General features: G+C 44.3%; 1 protein-coding gene and 1 pseudogene across 1 annotated transcript in view; one reads left to right on the top strand and one right to left on the bottom strand.

Annotated features, from left to right (window-relative positions):
* The first annotated feature begins 701 nt into the window (after positions 1-701).
* The window catches only part of LOC124776726, a 133,404-nt gene continuing 119,733 nt past the window's right edge, over positions 702-14,372 (top strand). The window contains exon 1 of the mRNA XM_047251845.1: positions 702-805. Within this exon, the coding sequence (XP_047107801.1) occupies positions 724-805 (82 nt within the window). The 5' untranslated portion in view covers positions 702-723. The remainder of the gene's footprint in view (positions 806-14,372) is intronic.
* LOC124778681 lies at positions 3,013-3,130 on the bottom strand (annotated as a pseudogene).

Genomic DNA, 14,372 nt, shown 5'->3' with positions numbered 1-14,372 from the left:
GTGCAATTCAACGGACTTGGGCAATTGCAGCAGGACAATGTGACACCCTAAATGTCCAGAATTGCTACAGAGTGGCTCCAGGTACACTCTTCTCAGTTTAAACACTTCCGCTTGCCACCAAACTCCCCAGACATGAACATTATTGAGCATATCTTGGATGGCTTGCATCGTGCTGTTCAGAATAGATCTCCACCGTTTCGTATTGTTACGGATTTATGGACAGCCCTGCAGGATTCATGGTGTCAGTTCCCTCCAGCACTACTTCAGACATTAGTCGAGTCCAAGCCAAGTCGTGTTGCGGCGCTTCCGCGTGCTCGCGGAGGCCCTACACGATATTGTGTGTCACTTCCTTTTGCTCTTCAGTCTGTTTGTACCAAGTTATTTTGACTATGGTTCAATAAACGAAACCAAATTTTAAAAAATAAGAAGAAAGCTTGTGATAGAGTGAGCAGCTCTTTGTTGGTAGACAACATTTTTTTTGGAGAATCTGTCGTGAAGCGACAGGTGGCAGGTGACAGAGGGGCAGTGTTTTCCTGACCAGAGACGCGGGGCGCCCGTATTTGTCGCCGGCGGACCTGCAGCGGCCGCGAGGTCGCGCCCGCCGTCTGCCCGGCCTCCGACTGCTTCTCCTCTCCCCCCCCCCCCCCCCAAAATCTCATCCCTCCCCCACACCGCCAGCCGGCTTTAAAGCTACGGCAACGTCCGCCACAGGTCACAGTAGTCATGAAGGGCCGCCGAGTGACGTACATGGGAGCTGGCTGCGTGCTGCCGCTGTTTCTGCTCTTGGCGGTGGCGACGTCCGTCGGTGAGTTCACCACCCACACACACTTTGATCTCTGTGGCTGTGCTGTGACCAGCGTCGTATTTACCATCTACGTAAATTTGTTGAGCGGGTCCTCCGAAGGGAAATTTTGTGGTAAGTACTCCGCAAACAACTGCACTTTACGAGGGTCGTTCAATAAGCAACCCAACACTTTTTTTTCTGAAAGAAGGTTGGTTTTATTGCGGATTTCAATACACCAAATTTTTTCTTACTGTTTTGGCAACAAAACCCTACTTTTCAACACAATCTCCGTTCAATTCGACGGCCTCGCAGCACCTTACTGGGAGGGCCTGTATGCCTGCTTAGTACCACTCTGCTGGTTGATGTCGGAGCCAACCTCGTCTTGCATCAGTAATCTCCCAAACATCCAAGTATTGCCTCACGCCGCGTGCTTCCTTCACTGGGCCCAACAGATGGAAGTCGGAAGGTGCGAGACTCGGGCTGTAGGGGGGATGAACAAGAACGGTCCAGTGAAGTTTTGTGAGTTCCTCCCGGCTGCAGAGAGCTGCGTGAGGCATTGAGTTGTCGCAATTTCGTTTGCATTTTTGTGGCGACGAACAGGCTAAAGTCGTTTCCCTGACGGTAACACAATACACTTCAGCGTTGATCGTTGCACCATGACGGAAGACATCAATCAGAATAACCCTTTCACCGTCCCAGGAGACCGACGCCACGACTTTATCGTCTGCGGGTGTGGCTTTGAACTTTTTCTTCGGAGGAGAGATATTGGGACGTCAGGCCATGGATTGTCGTCTTGTGTCCGATTCGAAATGATGAACTCATGTTTCATGGACTTTGACGGCGATCGACAAAAAGTTTTGACCATCAGCCTCGTTGCACCCAAATAAGTCCGCACAGTGGCCCTTCATTGATTTTATGGTCTTCTGTTACGTGGCAAGGAAATCGGCGGGAATATATCTTTGAGTACCCCAAATGGTGGACGAACGTGTCAGCACTACCAGCAGAGACGTCCACTTGTGCAGCGAGGTGTTGTATTATGATCCGTCGGTCTCCTCGAATGAGAGTGTCCGCACGTTCGAGCAGCATTGCAGGAGTCGCAACGGTGTGCGGCCGGCCGGCAGGCGGGAGACCGGACAGGTTTGCTCGACCTTGTTACGATGATGATGGACTCCTTACCCAACGACTCACCGTGCTTTTATCCACTCTCAGGTTTCCGTAGACATTCTGCAAGCTCCCATGAACACATCTGCGATGCTCTCATTTTCCATCAAAAGAAACTCAATGATAGCTCTCTGTTAGGAGCGCACCTCCGTTACAGACGTCATTTTGAAGTCTACATAAAGCCCCACCAGCTATCGTAACTTCATGAAACTATGTCCCACAACAAATTTCGCATCTTTCAACCGAAATTGGCCGAGAAAAAAATGTGTTACATTACTTATTGAACGCACCTGATGGATGGAATTTTCTAATTAAAACACAGCAGTTCAGATTCATTATTTAACTGGAAACAAAAAGTATAAAATTGCCGCTGTTCTACAGTATTAATTGATTTCGTTAAACAGTTTTGCTGCTTATAAGACCTTCATCAAACTTCTACTGAATATCGTAGTCAAAAATGATACAGTACTGACGCCCAACGTGAGTAAATTTCATCTTTGACATTGTAACGCTACGTAACAGAAAATTTTACGTTGTACAGTGAATAAACGTATAGCGAACAACCCAAAAAAACATTAAGGCTACAAATCGAGAAACAGTATGAATGTGTGTGTGTGTGTGCATGCGTGCGTGTGTGTGTGTGTGTGTGTGCGTGTTTACTTTCTAAATGTATAAATTTTTATTATACAATTTATGGTTTAATGAACCAATGACATTAAAAAGTGGACAGAACTGAAATCATTAAGATATTCAACACCAACAACTATCTTTAAAAAAAATCAGAAGTTCTTGCCCACGCAAAATCAGTATTTTAATATTAAATCTAAGATATTGTAAGTATGAACAAACATGTTTGTTAAAAAAAGCACTCCGTCTTCAGGCCACAAGTGGCCTACAGGGACCATCCGACCGCCGTGTCATCCTCAGATGAGGATGCGGAGAGGAGGGGCGTGTGGTCAGCACACCGCTCTCCCGGTCGTTACGATTGTTTTCTTTGACCGGAGCCGCTACTATTCGGTCGAGTATCTCCTCAGTTGGCATCACGAGGCTGAGTGCACCCCGAAAAATGGCAACAGCACATGGCGGCCTGGATGGTGACCCATCCAAGTGCCGGCCACGCCCGACAGCGCTTAACTTCGGTGATCTCACGGGAACCGGTGTATCCACTGCGGCAAGGCCGTTGCCTAAACATGTTTGTTAGGTAAACAATAAATAATAAATCGAATGTAACAAAAGAAAGTTTTACTTGTAAGAAATCAAATACAAAGGCAATCAGCCTCGAAATGAAAATTTCGAGTAATATTACTGGCTAATTTGTCTGCGCCCACAATTCATTTTAATGATCCTTCAATATTTTGTTCACTTACTTCACTTGAAATATGTTTCATTAGTGAGCGAAACTAAAATGCTGTACCTGTCTCGTAACAAGCAGGTTCAAAGTCAGTTTTGATAAACTCAAATTTTCAAAATGACGTTTCTCAACGACATTATGTGACCATATGTATATGTATATTTATATAGCAACCTCGATATTAGGAAAACGAATCCCAGGGTCTTTCTTCAAAGAAGGGTTTATACACCTACCTCTTCAGACTAGTTTTCATGTTCCTCAACATCCGTTTCAAATTAGTTTGAACAAGCCTGGAACTATATCAGTTAATTTCCTAGTTGATCTCCTAATTCATTGCCATACATCTCAGCTACTTTTTAGCTGCTGCTACTACCTCTTCATTGGTTAGCGTACCCAACTTGTTGAGAAACCCAAAACGTGAATCCACTAATTTTTGTGCCTCAACTATCTCCTGGTTGTAAATTTAAACTGATCTTTGGCAGAAGGGATGCTCCTGGTTCCTAGTTATTTCTAAGGCGAAATATAATGGAAGGCCGCCATCAGTTGAGCACCAATGTCTAGAAGTATTTCTGTGACACCGTACTAAATATGTTTCCTATGGTACTCAGTCTTAATTGTGAGTCTTTCAGGTACTCTTAGCTTAATTTCATGTATAAGTTGCGCTTGTACATTCATGACATTTACGTTTCATTTAACAGTTGTTCTAAGGATATACTACGACCGAAACTAGCCATTAGCCTATACGTCTTTATGGTCTGCTGACTGTACGTAATTACTCGAAACCGGTAGAGCCACTAAACAGTTCATGTGAAATTAACTTTACTGTTACAATTACTAGTTTGCGTCCAGGAATAAAACCAGAAGGAGGGCTACCGTGCACAATACTTATGCTTTATCTTTTACCAACTGTAACTTTCACACCGCCAGCACCATAACTTATTTTTCAGGACACCTTCCAAGAATGATTCTGGGTGACCCATGTTTTATCAAGGTAATGAACTGTCAAACTACCTTCGTTTCTTATTTCCTACATCTTTCTCAGGAATGTGTCCCATGCATGCTGTGAAAAATATCCTTCGACCATTACTTCAAACATTTTAAAAACCAACGTCTTTTAAAATTGATGACCTTGGGGAAAACTAACTTTGAATCCAGCCTTCTCAGGCGTCATTCTTACTAATTTATGTTCTGCTGGATACTCCCCATTATGTACATTATATACCATAATACGACTGAATCCGTCGTCGAATGTTTACCGTCGCAGCATAGGTGCGGAAGGACCCGGCTTTGATTCCCAGCACCTTCTCGAATTAGTCTCTGGTCGAGGATGTCTGGAAAGAGGTCCACTGAGCCTCGCGAAGCCACATGAGGAACTTCTTCAATAAAGGCGCAGCGGCATCATCAGGATTCATGTAGCTGCTGTAATTGCTGGAGGGAGTGGCAAGGTACTGATCACATGCTCCTCGTACTGTTCACGTTTGCATACCATAATATACATTCCTAACACGCACTGCCTTAGAACATCCTTGTCAGAACCAACATGCAGTGCTGCAGGTTTCCTGCTATTTAGGTGCTTTCCAGGCAACACGAAACCACCTTTTTTCTAACGTTCCTACAGCTCTCTTTGATTGTAATACACTTTACAGTCTTCTTCTCGACTCCACCTACTTTTGATGTCCACTTTTGGGTTAACAACAGGTTTCTCACTTTCAGATTCACTCTTGCAAAAGCCATCAATAGAGTAAATAATGCACCCCCCCTTGTGGAGAATTTCTCCTTTACTGCAGGAACCTGAAATACCTATTGACAGATCGCATTATCACAGTTGCAGATAGCAAATTCACAGCTATACCGCTACCATAAAATACCAAGTACAGTTTAGTTGCAATGAATAATTCGGCCGCTTTATCAGTGAAATACTATCATCGCCAATTATGGCCACAGTGCAGTCCAAAGAACAGTAATTACACTAATGGCCATTAAAATTGCTACACCACGAAGATGACGAGCTATAGACGCGAAATTTAACCGACGGGAAGAAGATGTTGTGATATGCAAATGATTAGCTTTTCAGAGCATTCACACAAGGTTGGCGACGGTGGCGACACCTACAACGTGCTGACATGAGGAAAGTTTCCAACCGATTTCTCATACACAAACAGCACCTGACCGGCGTTGCCTATGAAACGTTGTTGTGATGCCTCGTGTAACTAGGAGAAATGCGTACCATCACGTTTCCGGCTTTGATAATGGGCGGATTGTAGCCTATCGCGATTGCGGTTTATCGTATCGCGACATTGCTGCTCGCGTTGGTCGAGATCCAATGACTGTTACCAGAATATGGAATCGGGGGGTTCAGAAGGTTAATACGGAACCCCGTGCTGGATCCCAACGGCCTCGTATCACTAGCAGTCGAGATGACAGGCATCTTATCCGCATGGCTGTAACGGATCGTGCAGCCACGTCTCGATCCCTGAATCAACAGATGGGGACATTTGCAAGACAACAACCATCTGCATCAACAGTTCGACGACGTTTGCAGCAGCATGGACTATCAGCTCGGAGACCATGGCTGCGGTTATTCTTGACGCTGCGTCACCGACAGGAGCGCCTGCGATGGTGTACTCAACGACGAACCTGGGTGCACGAATAGCAACGTCATTTTTTCGGACGAACCCAGGTTCTGTTTACAGCATCATGATGGTCGCATCCGTGTTTGGCGACATCGCGGTGAACGCACATTGGAAGCGTGTATTCGTCATCGCCATACTGGGGTATCACCCGGCGTGATGCTATGGGGTGCCATTGGTTACACGTCTCGGTCAGCTCTTGTTCCCATTGACAGCACTTTGAACAGTGGACATTACATTTCAGATGTGTTACGACCCGTGTCTCTACCCTTCATTCGATCCCTGCGAAACCCTACATTTCAGCAGGATAATGCACGACCGCATGTTGAACGTCCTGTACGGACCTTTCTGGATACAGAAAATGTTCGACTGCTGCCCTGGCCAGCACATTCTCCAGATCTCTCACCAATTGAAAACGTCTGGTCAATGGTGGCTGAGCAACTGGCTCGTCGCAATACGCCAGTCACTACTGTTGATGAACTGTGGAATCGTGTTGAAGTTGCATGGGCAGCTGTACCTGTACACGCCATCCAAGCTCTATTTGACTCAATGCCCAGGCGTACTAAGGCCGTTATTACGGCCAGATGTGGTTATTCTGGGTACTGATTTCTCAGGATCTATGCACCCAAATTGCGTGAAAATGTAATCACATGTCATTTCTGGTATAATATATTTGTCCAATGAATACCCGTTTATCATCTGCATTTCTTCTTCGTGTAGCAATTTTAATGGCCAGTAGTGTGTTACCATTGTCTAGCGGTAACTCCTGGCTAGGCGCTCGGAATAAATGTTACTGGCTGACTCCGACGTGCCTATAGTTTTTTCTACGTCTGTTTGTAGCATTAACAAACAACGCACAGTACGAATCCAGCAGATTGTGGTGACATATGATGCAATTTTTGACTAGTCGGCCCCGCTACAGCCAAACCACACTTCCATATGGATATTTATAACGTGAACAGCCTGCGCAGGACAAGCCAGAAATATTTCAAGATTACTCACTTATTCATGGCAATGAAAATATTTTTGAGGATTCCACCTCGAGCAAAAAGCTTCCTTTTTGTTCCCTATTTCTCAAATATGTTTCCGTGGTGTTACCTCACCCTCAGAAAACTTCCTTTTTTTCAATGCTTGTCGGTCTACTAGGGACCACGGAGCTCGCCTTAACTCTCAGCTAGGATCTTCTGCTTTTTCTTGGCCCAGTATTCCTTCATCTTCTGGCTGTGAGCCTGCTTCCTCTCATCCGTCCACGTTGGTCTGGTGGTGGCTGTACACTTCTTGCCTGTGAGAGACAGTGGGGAGACTCCCTGCAGGATGACCTGTTGGTATTGAGTTCGGTTCTCGGTTGTCTTTAATGATATCTGCAGTTCCTCTAAGTCTGATTTAACAGTGGTGATCCATTTGGCTTTGGACGCCTTTCCCCTGATTGTCATGTGAGGATCTTGTTGGTGAGCCTGGAGTTATTCAGACGGGTCATGTGCCCATAGAAGGTCAGTCGCCTTTTCCTCATACAAGTGACTATGTCTTCCTTATGTTCGTAGAGCTCATTATTGTGCCTGATTCTGTAGGTACCGTCTTCCTCTCTTAAGGGTCCTAGTATTCTCCTCAGGAGCTTCCTCTCTTTAAGTTCTAGTTTCCTGAGTGTGCCCTTTCGATTCATCAAGAGGCACTTAGAGGCACAGAGTGCAGAGGGTTTTACTACTGAGTTGCAGTTCTTCAGCTATGTTCTTGGATAGGCACTTGGAGGTTTAGATGTTCTAACAGGAATTATAGGCTCTCTCTGCACCAGACGTCTATGGTCAAGGTTTCGCTCTCGTTTGCTGAGATCCATTCTCCCAAGTACCTGACTGCAGAGATTTTACAGATAGTATTGTTTTCTAGTGGTACTGTAGAAGAAGTCTGCTTGATATTGGTGATGAACTCAGTCGTCTGTATGTTGACCTTCAAACCGGTTTTTGCCACAATACTGTAGAGCCTCTGTGGTTGGTGAGTAGCCTCCTCCATGCTGTTGGCCAATAGGGTGAGATCATCAGTAAAGGCTAGACAGGGTACATTGAGGTTGTCTTTCTTGTACTCAAGCTTCAGTCTTGCTTCTGGTGACATTGTGGAAGTCCATTCTCTGACGATTTTCTCCAGAACACAGTTGAAGGGGATGCAAGAGATGTCATCCCCCTGCCTGACTCCTGTCTGGATGGGGTCTGGATTGGAAAGCTCACAGAGAGTTCACCTCTGAATTTGGAGGTGGTTTTCTTCAGCGTAGCTTGAACGAGTCTGGCAGTCTTCCTGTCTAGGCCTAGTTCCCACAGGGTAGAGAAGAGGGTCTGTCGATCTATTGAGTCATATGCCTATTGGAAGTCTACCATAATGGCTACCCAGGGTTGTCCCTCTGAGCTCCTATATGAGAGATTGGTCTTGAGGTTTTGAATCTGTGCTGTGCAGGAGCTACTTGCACGGAAACCAGCCTGGTATTTACCTAGTTCGGAGTCTAGCTGTTTGGTGACTATGCAGCAAGGCTTCAGAGAAGATCTAGTAGGATCATGGCTGAGATCCATCCCTCTGGCAAGACCACTGTCCTCCAAATGTCCTGAATGATCTGGGTGATACTCTGAAGGGACTGGTCATCTATGTGCTTCCACATTTCTTCACCTGGGGCCTTGTTGTTCTTGAGGTCTTTGATGATCTTCTCTATTTCTTCCCTTTTGGGTGGTATAGAGTCCTGGTTCCTGACAGTGGGTTCGGTGAAAGCAAGACTCTCTTTCGGTTGTTCTGCATTGAGGAGTTTCTGGAAATATTCTCCAAAGGTTTTCATGCAGTCCCTGTTATTCATTTGGAGTTTCCCATCTGGCCCTCTGAGATATAGGGTTGGGGCCATGTATGGAGTAGTCGTTTCTTGAGCCGCTCGTAGAGATATCTTTAATTCTTTTTCTTGAAGTCTTCTTCTGCCTGTAGTATTTTGAGACCTGTTGTAATTCCTCTTGGTTTTGTGGTTGATGCTCGCTGTTGTTTTTCTTTGCGCCATGAAAGCTTGATGGTTGGGCTCATCTTTGCTCTGATTCCACTTGATCCAGGCTCTACACCTTTCCTCTATAGCTTTATCACATTCTGTGGTCCACCAGGGATGCTTGCCTTTGTTTGATGAAGCAGATATAGTTTCTTAAGCGTCATCCAGTAGAGCCTTTTGAAGAGTAGGCCACCCTTGTTCCTGTGTGTTCTTCTCAAGGGTGATCTGGAAGTCGCAATCATTATCGCTCAATCAGTGGATGTTAAAACTTTGTATTCTCGAAACCTTTAGGATATTGTGAGCTCTTCTCAAATGTTGTAGGTTGGTCTTAACTAGGGAGAGATAGTGGTCAGAGTCGAGGTTTGTTCCCCTCAATACCTTGATGTTTTGTATTTCCTTGTGGCATCTCCTGTCAATAGTTACATGGACCATCTGAAATTCACCCAGCATGTGATCTGGATTCCTCCAGGTCATGGCCTTCCTTGGTAGTCACTTGAACGCAGTTGATTTTAGGACCAGGTTGCAGTTGTGGCAAAGGTCTATGAGGCGCCCGCCATTTCTGTTGGTCCTATTGTGGGCCAGGTAACCACCTACTATCCTACAGTACTTCTTTTCCTTGCCAACTAGTGCGTTGAAGTCACCAATGAGTATGATGATGTGGTGGTTAGGCATCTTGTCTAGGGTCTCTTTAAGGGTGTTCCAGTAGTATTCCACTGCTTCCAGATCTTTCCTGTTGGTGTCATTTGTAGGTGCATGGAAGTTAACTCTTATGTATGCTCTATTGTGGGACCTCGAGGAAAACGAGGAGGTTCTGCCATTGGGGGATGTGAATTCTAAAATCATCTCGAAACCAAGCCGCTTGTAATGCCACTATCTTGATGTTACACTTCTCCATCACATCAATGATGTGTTTGAGTTTACCAACCTTTATCAGAGAGTTCATGTGCACTGTAGCTATGTAAGTGATGTTTCTTTTCTTTTTCTGTTCTTGTTTATGTGAGGTCAGTTGTGAGGGAGTACATGCAGGTGCAGGCTCCCCAGAATCCGATGACCTGCTTGCCCCATCATGATTGAGAGTGGATTGTTTACCACCTGGGGTATTATTTCTGTTGATATTTCTCTTCATGTTGAGTCCAACGAGTTTGTGAGTGGGTGACGACGTTAACTCACAAGGTTGTTAGCCCTGAGGTATATTTTATCAGCCGCCACTAACATGTGGAACAGACACTGTTGCGGTACCGCCACTGACATGTGGAATCGCCGTGCCCTTGGAACTAGTTTTGGTCCACTCAGGGTATTTTATTTCCCCGTACCCACTATATCTGGTGAGCATCTCCCTATCCGCCACATGGGGTAGGAGATTAGCAACTCTTCCGAGAAATTTTCCATTTATTTTACTGCAAAATACAAGTAATGTGCGTGAAACGAAATTCATACATGTTTAAGCTAAACGACATTGTGTTATCACTTCTTGTTTCCAGGGACTATTTGGTAACTTGCAAGTAGAGTTTTTTAGCTTATTATAAGGTCGACATACTTATACGTAACCCTCTTCAGATCCATCACTACAACAGCGATATTCAAGAACCATGCAGTATGCTTGTTGACACAGCAGGCCATGCAACATGCTTATTAATACTGCTGTTGATATGGAAGGTTTCAAGATGGTTGTATAAACAACTCAAATAAATAGCCAGCAAAATTATACTTCAGACCTTATACATAACAAAAATTCTGTTAACATAGATACATGTGAGATTACGGTCATTAGCTTCATTTGCAGATTTTACAAAAGATGTACCTTGGCAGCCACATCTATCTGCTAGTGTTGGCCTCTACTTTCTTTACTGCAAGTGACACTTGAACTTGGTCAGTCATCTCCAAACGATAATGTGTCTTTTATAATTTGGGCATACTTGCACTGAAACGGAAAAGTTAGTCAAAAAAGTAGAATTACTGGTACTGAGCTACACTCTGATGGGGAACTTTTTTTTGGGAGGGGAGGGCGGGGGGGGGGGGGCGGGTTCATCAGTCTTCTGACTGGTTTAATGCGGCCCACCACGAATTCCTCTCCTGTGCAAACCTATTCACGTCAGAGTAGCAGCTCCAACCTATGTCCTCAATTATATGCTGGTTGTATTCAAGTCTCTGTCTTCCTCTAAAGTTTTTGCTCTCTACATCTCGATCTAGTGCCATGGAAGTCGTTTCCTCATGTCGTAACAGATGCTCTATCCTGTCCCTTCTCCTTGTCAGTGTTTTCCACATATTCCTTTCCTCTCCGATTCTGAACAGAACTTCCTTATTCCTTACCTTGTCAGTCAAGCTTATTTTCAATATTCGTCTGTAGCACCACGTATCAAATGCTTCGGTTCTCTTCTCTTTTTCCACAGTCCATGTTTCACTACCATACAATGCTGTACTCCAGACGTACATTCTCAGAAATTTCTTCCTCAAATTAAGGCATATGTTTGATAGTAGTAGATTTCTCTTGGTCAGGAACGCCCTATTTGCCATTGCTAGTCTGCTTCTTGCTCCATTCGTCATTGGTTATTTTACTGCATAGGAACCAGAACTCCTTAACTTCATCTACTTCGTGGCCATCAAGTTTCTCGCTGTATTTCTGCTCGTTCTGATTACTTTCGTCTCTCTTCGATTTACTCTCAGTCCATTAGATTGTTCATTCCATTCAGCATATCAGGTAATTCTTCTTCACTTTCGCTCCGGACAGCAATGTCATCAGCCAGTCTTATCACTGACATCCTTTCACCTTAAATTTTAATTCCACTCCTGAACCTTTCTTTTATTTCGGCCATTGCTACTTCGACGTATAGATTGAACAGTAGGTGCGAAAGACTACACCCTTTTCAATCCGAGCACTTCGTTCTTAGTCGTCCACTCTCTTCATTCCCTCTTGGCTCTTGTACATATTGTATATTACCCGTCTCTCCCTATAACTTACCTCTATTTTTCTCAGAATTTCGAACATCTTGCACAAATTTACATTGTCGAACGGATTTTCCAGGTCGACAAATCGTATGAACGTGTCTTTATTTTTCTTTAGTCTTGCTTCCATTATCAACTGCAATGTCAGAACTGCCTCTCTGGTGCCTTTACCTTTTCTAAAGCCAAAGTGATCGTCATCTAACACATCATATATTTTCTTTTCCATTCTTCTGTATACTATTCTTGTCAGTCCTCCAAAGCTCTTTTGAATTATGATTCTAATACTGGATCCCCTATCTCTTCTAAATCGAGTCCTCTTTCTTCCCTTGTCACATCAGACAAATCTTGCACTTCATAGAGTCTTTCAATATACGCTTTCCACCCATCCGCTCTCTCCTCTGCATTTAGCAGTGGAATGCTCGTTAACCTCTTAAAGTTACCACCCATGCTTTTAATGTCAACGAAGGCTGTTTTGACATTCCTGCATGCTGAGTCTGTCCTTTCGCCAATCATTTCTTTTTTGGTTTCTTCACATTTTCCATGCAGCCATTTCGTCTTAGCTTCCTTTCACTTCCTACTTATTTCATTTCCGCCGCGCGGGGTTGCCCCGCGGTCTGAGGAGCCTTGTTGTCACGGTCTGTGCGGCTCTCACTGTCGGAGGTTCGAGTCCTCCCTCGGCCATGGGTGTGTGTTGTCCATAGCGTAAGTTAGTGTAAGTTAAATTAAGTAGTATGTAGGCTCAGAGATCGATGACCTAAGTAGTTTGGTCCCATAAGACATTACCACAAATTTCCAAAAAAAAAAATCATTTCTCAGAGATCTGTATTTCTCTTTACATGTTTGTACTTGCTTTTCCACCGATCAACTGAAGTATTTCATCTGTTACCCATAGTTTCTTTGCAGTTACCTTCTTTGTACCTATGTTTTTCTTTCCACCTTCTGTGATTGCCCTTTTTCGATAACTCTTCAACTGTACTGCCTGCTGAGCTATTCGTTATTGTTGTATCTATAGCCTAGCCGTATCTCATCATTTCTTAGCACTTCCGTATCCCACTTCTTTGCCTATTGATTCTTCCTGACTAGCATCTTCAACTTCAATCTAGTCTTCATCACTAATACATTGTGATCTGAGTCTATATATGCTCCTGGGTACGTCTTACAATCCAGTATCTGATTTAGGAATTTCTGTCTGACCATGATGTAATCTAACTGAAATCTTTTCCAAATGTACCTCTTCTCCTTGTGATTCTTGAACAGAGTATTCACTATTACTAGCTCAAATTTATTACAGAACTGAACAGAACTAAATTAGTCTTTCACCTCTCTTGTTCCTTGTCTCAAGTCCCTGTTCTCCTGTAACCTTTTCTTCTGCTCCTTCCTCTACAATTGCATTCCAGTCCCTATGACTATTAAATTTTCATCTCTCTTTACGTACTGTATTACCCTTTCAATATTCTCGTGTACTTTCTGTTGTGTCTAGGCAAGACAGCCTAGACACAATGAGAGGAAGCCGAAAGGCACGCGCTTAAACTCACGCAGGCTGGCGTGAGGTCTGAAACAGGATACGTAATGAATGCTATAAAGAAAAGTACGTAGCTTCTGGAATACTTAACTTTAATCCACATTTGTAGAACATCGCTCTTGATGATACATTAATAGAATCTCAATATCAATTGAATACGGCGCCTTGCTAGGTCGTAGCAAATGTAGCTGAAGGCTATGCTAACTATCGTCTCGGCAAATGAGAGAGTAGTTGTCAGTGAACCATTGCTATGAACGTCGGCGGTACAACTGGGGCGAGTGCAAGTACGTCTCTCTAGACCTGCCGTGTGGTGGCGCTCGGTCTGCAATTACCGACAGTGGCGACACGCCGGTCCGGCGTATACAAATGGACCGCGGCCGATTTGAAGGCTACCACCTAGCAAGTGTGGTGTCTGGCGGTGACACCACACTTTCTGTATCTCTTCATCTTCAGCTTGCTATGTCGGCGCGTATACCTGAACAACCGTTGTCGGTGTTGGTTTGCTGCCGATTCTGACAACAAAACCACTGTCACTGAACTGTTAACAGTAACACACTCTCTGCTCTACCTTCCAATTGATAAGGAGTCCTACTCCCGTTATAGCTGTTTCTGCTGCTGTTGATATTACCCTATTCTTCTGACCAGATATCCTTGTCCTCTTTCCATTTCACTTCACTGAGCCCTGCTATATCTAGGTTGACCCTTTGTGTTTCCCTTTTCAGATTTTCTAGTTTCTTTACCACATTCAAGATTCTGACATTCCACGCACTCGTAGAACGTTATCCTTTCGTTGATTATTCAATCTTTTTCTCATGGTCACCTCCCCCTTTTCAGTCCCCTGCCGGAGATCCGAATTGGGGACTATTCCGGAATCTTTTGGCAATGGAGTGATCATGATGGCACTTTTTCAGTTACAGGCCACATGTCCTGTGGATATACGTTATGTGTCTTTATTGCATTCGTTTCCATTGCCTTATGCA

Source organism: Schistocerca piceifrons, chromosome 2, assembly GCF_021461385.2.
Source record: "Schistocerca piceifrons isolate TAMUIC-IGC-003096 chromosome 2, iqSchPice1.1, whole genome shotgun sequence".
Taxonomy (NCBI): Eukaryota; Metazoa; Arthropoda; class Insecta; order Orthoptera; family Acrididae; genus Schistocerca; species Schistocerca piceifrons.
The sequence above is the reverse complement of the archived record's forward strand: the minus strand, read 5'-3'. Positions and strand labels throughout refer to the sequence as shown.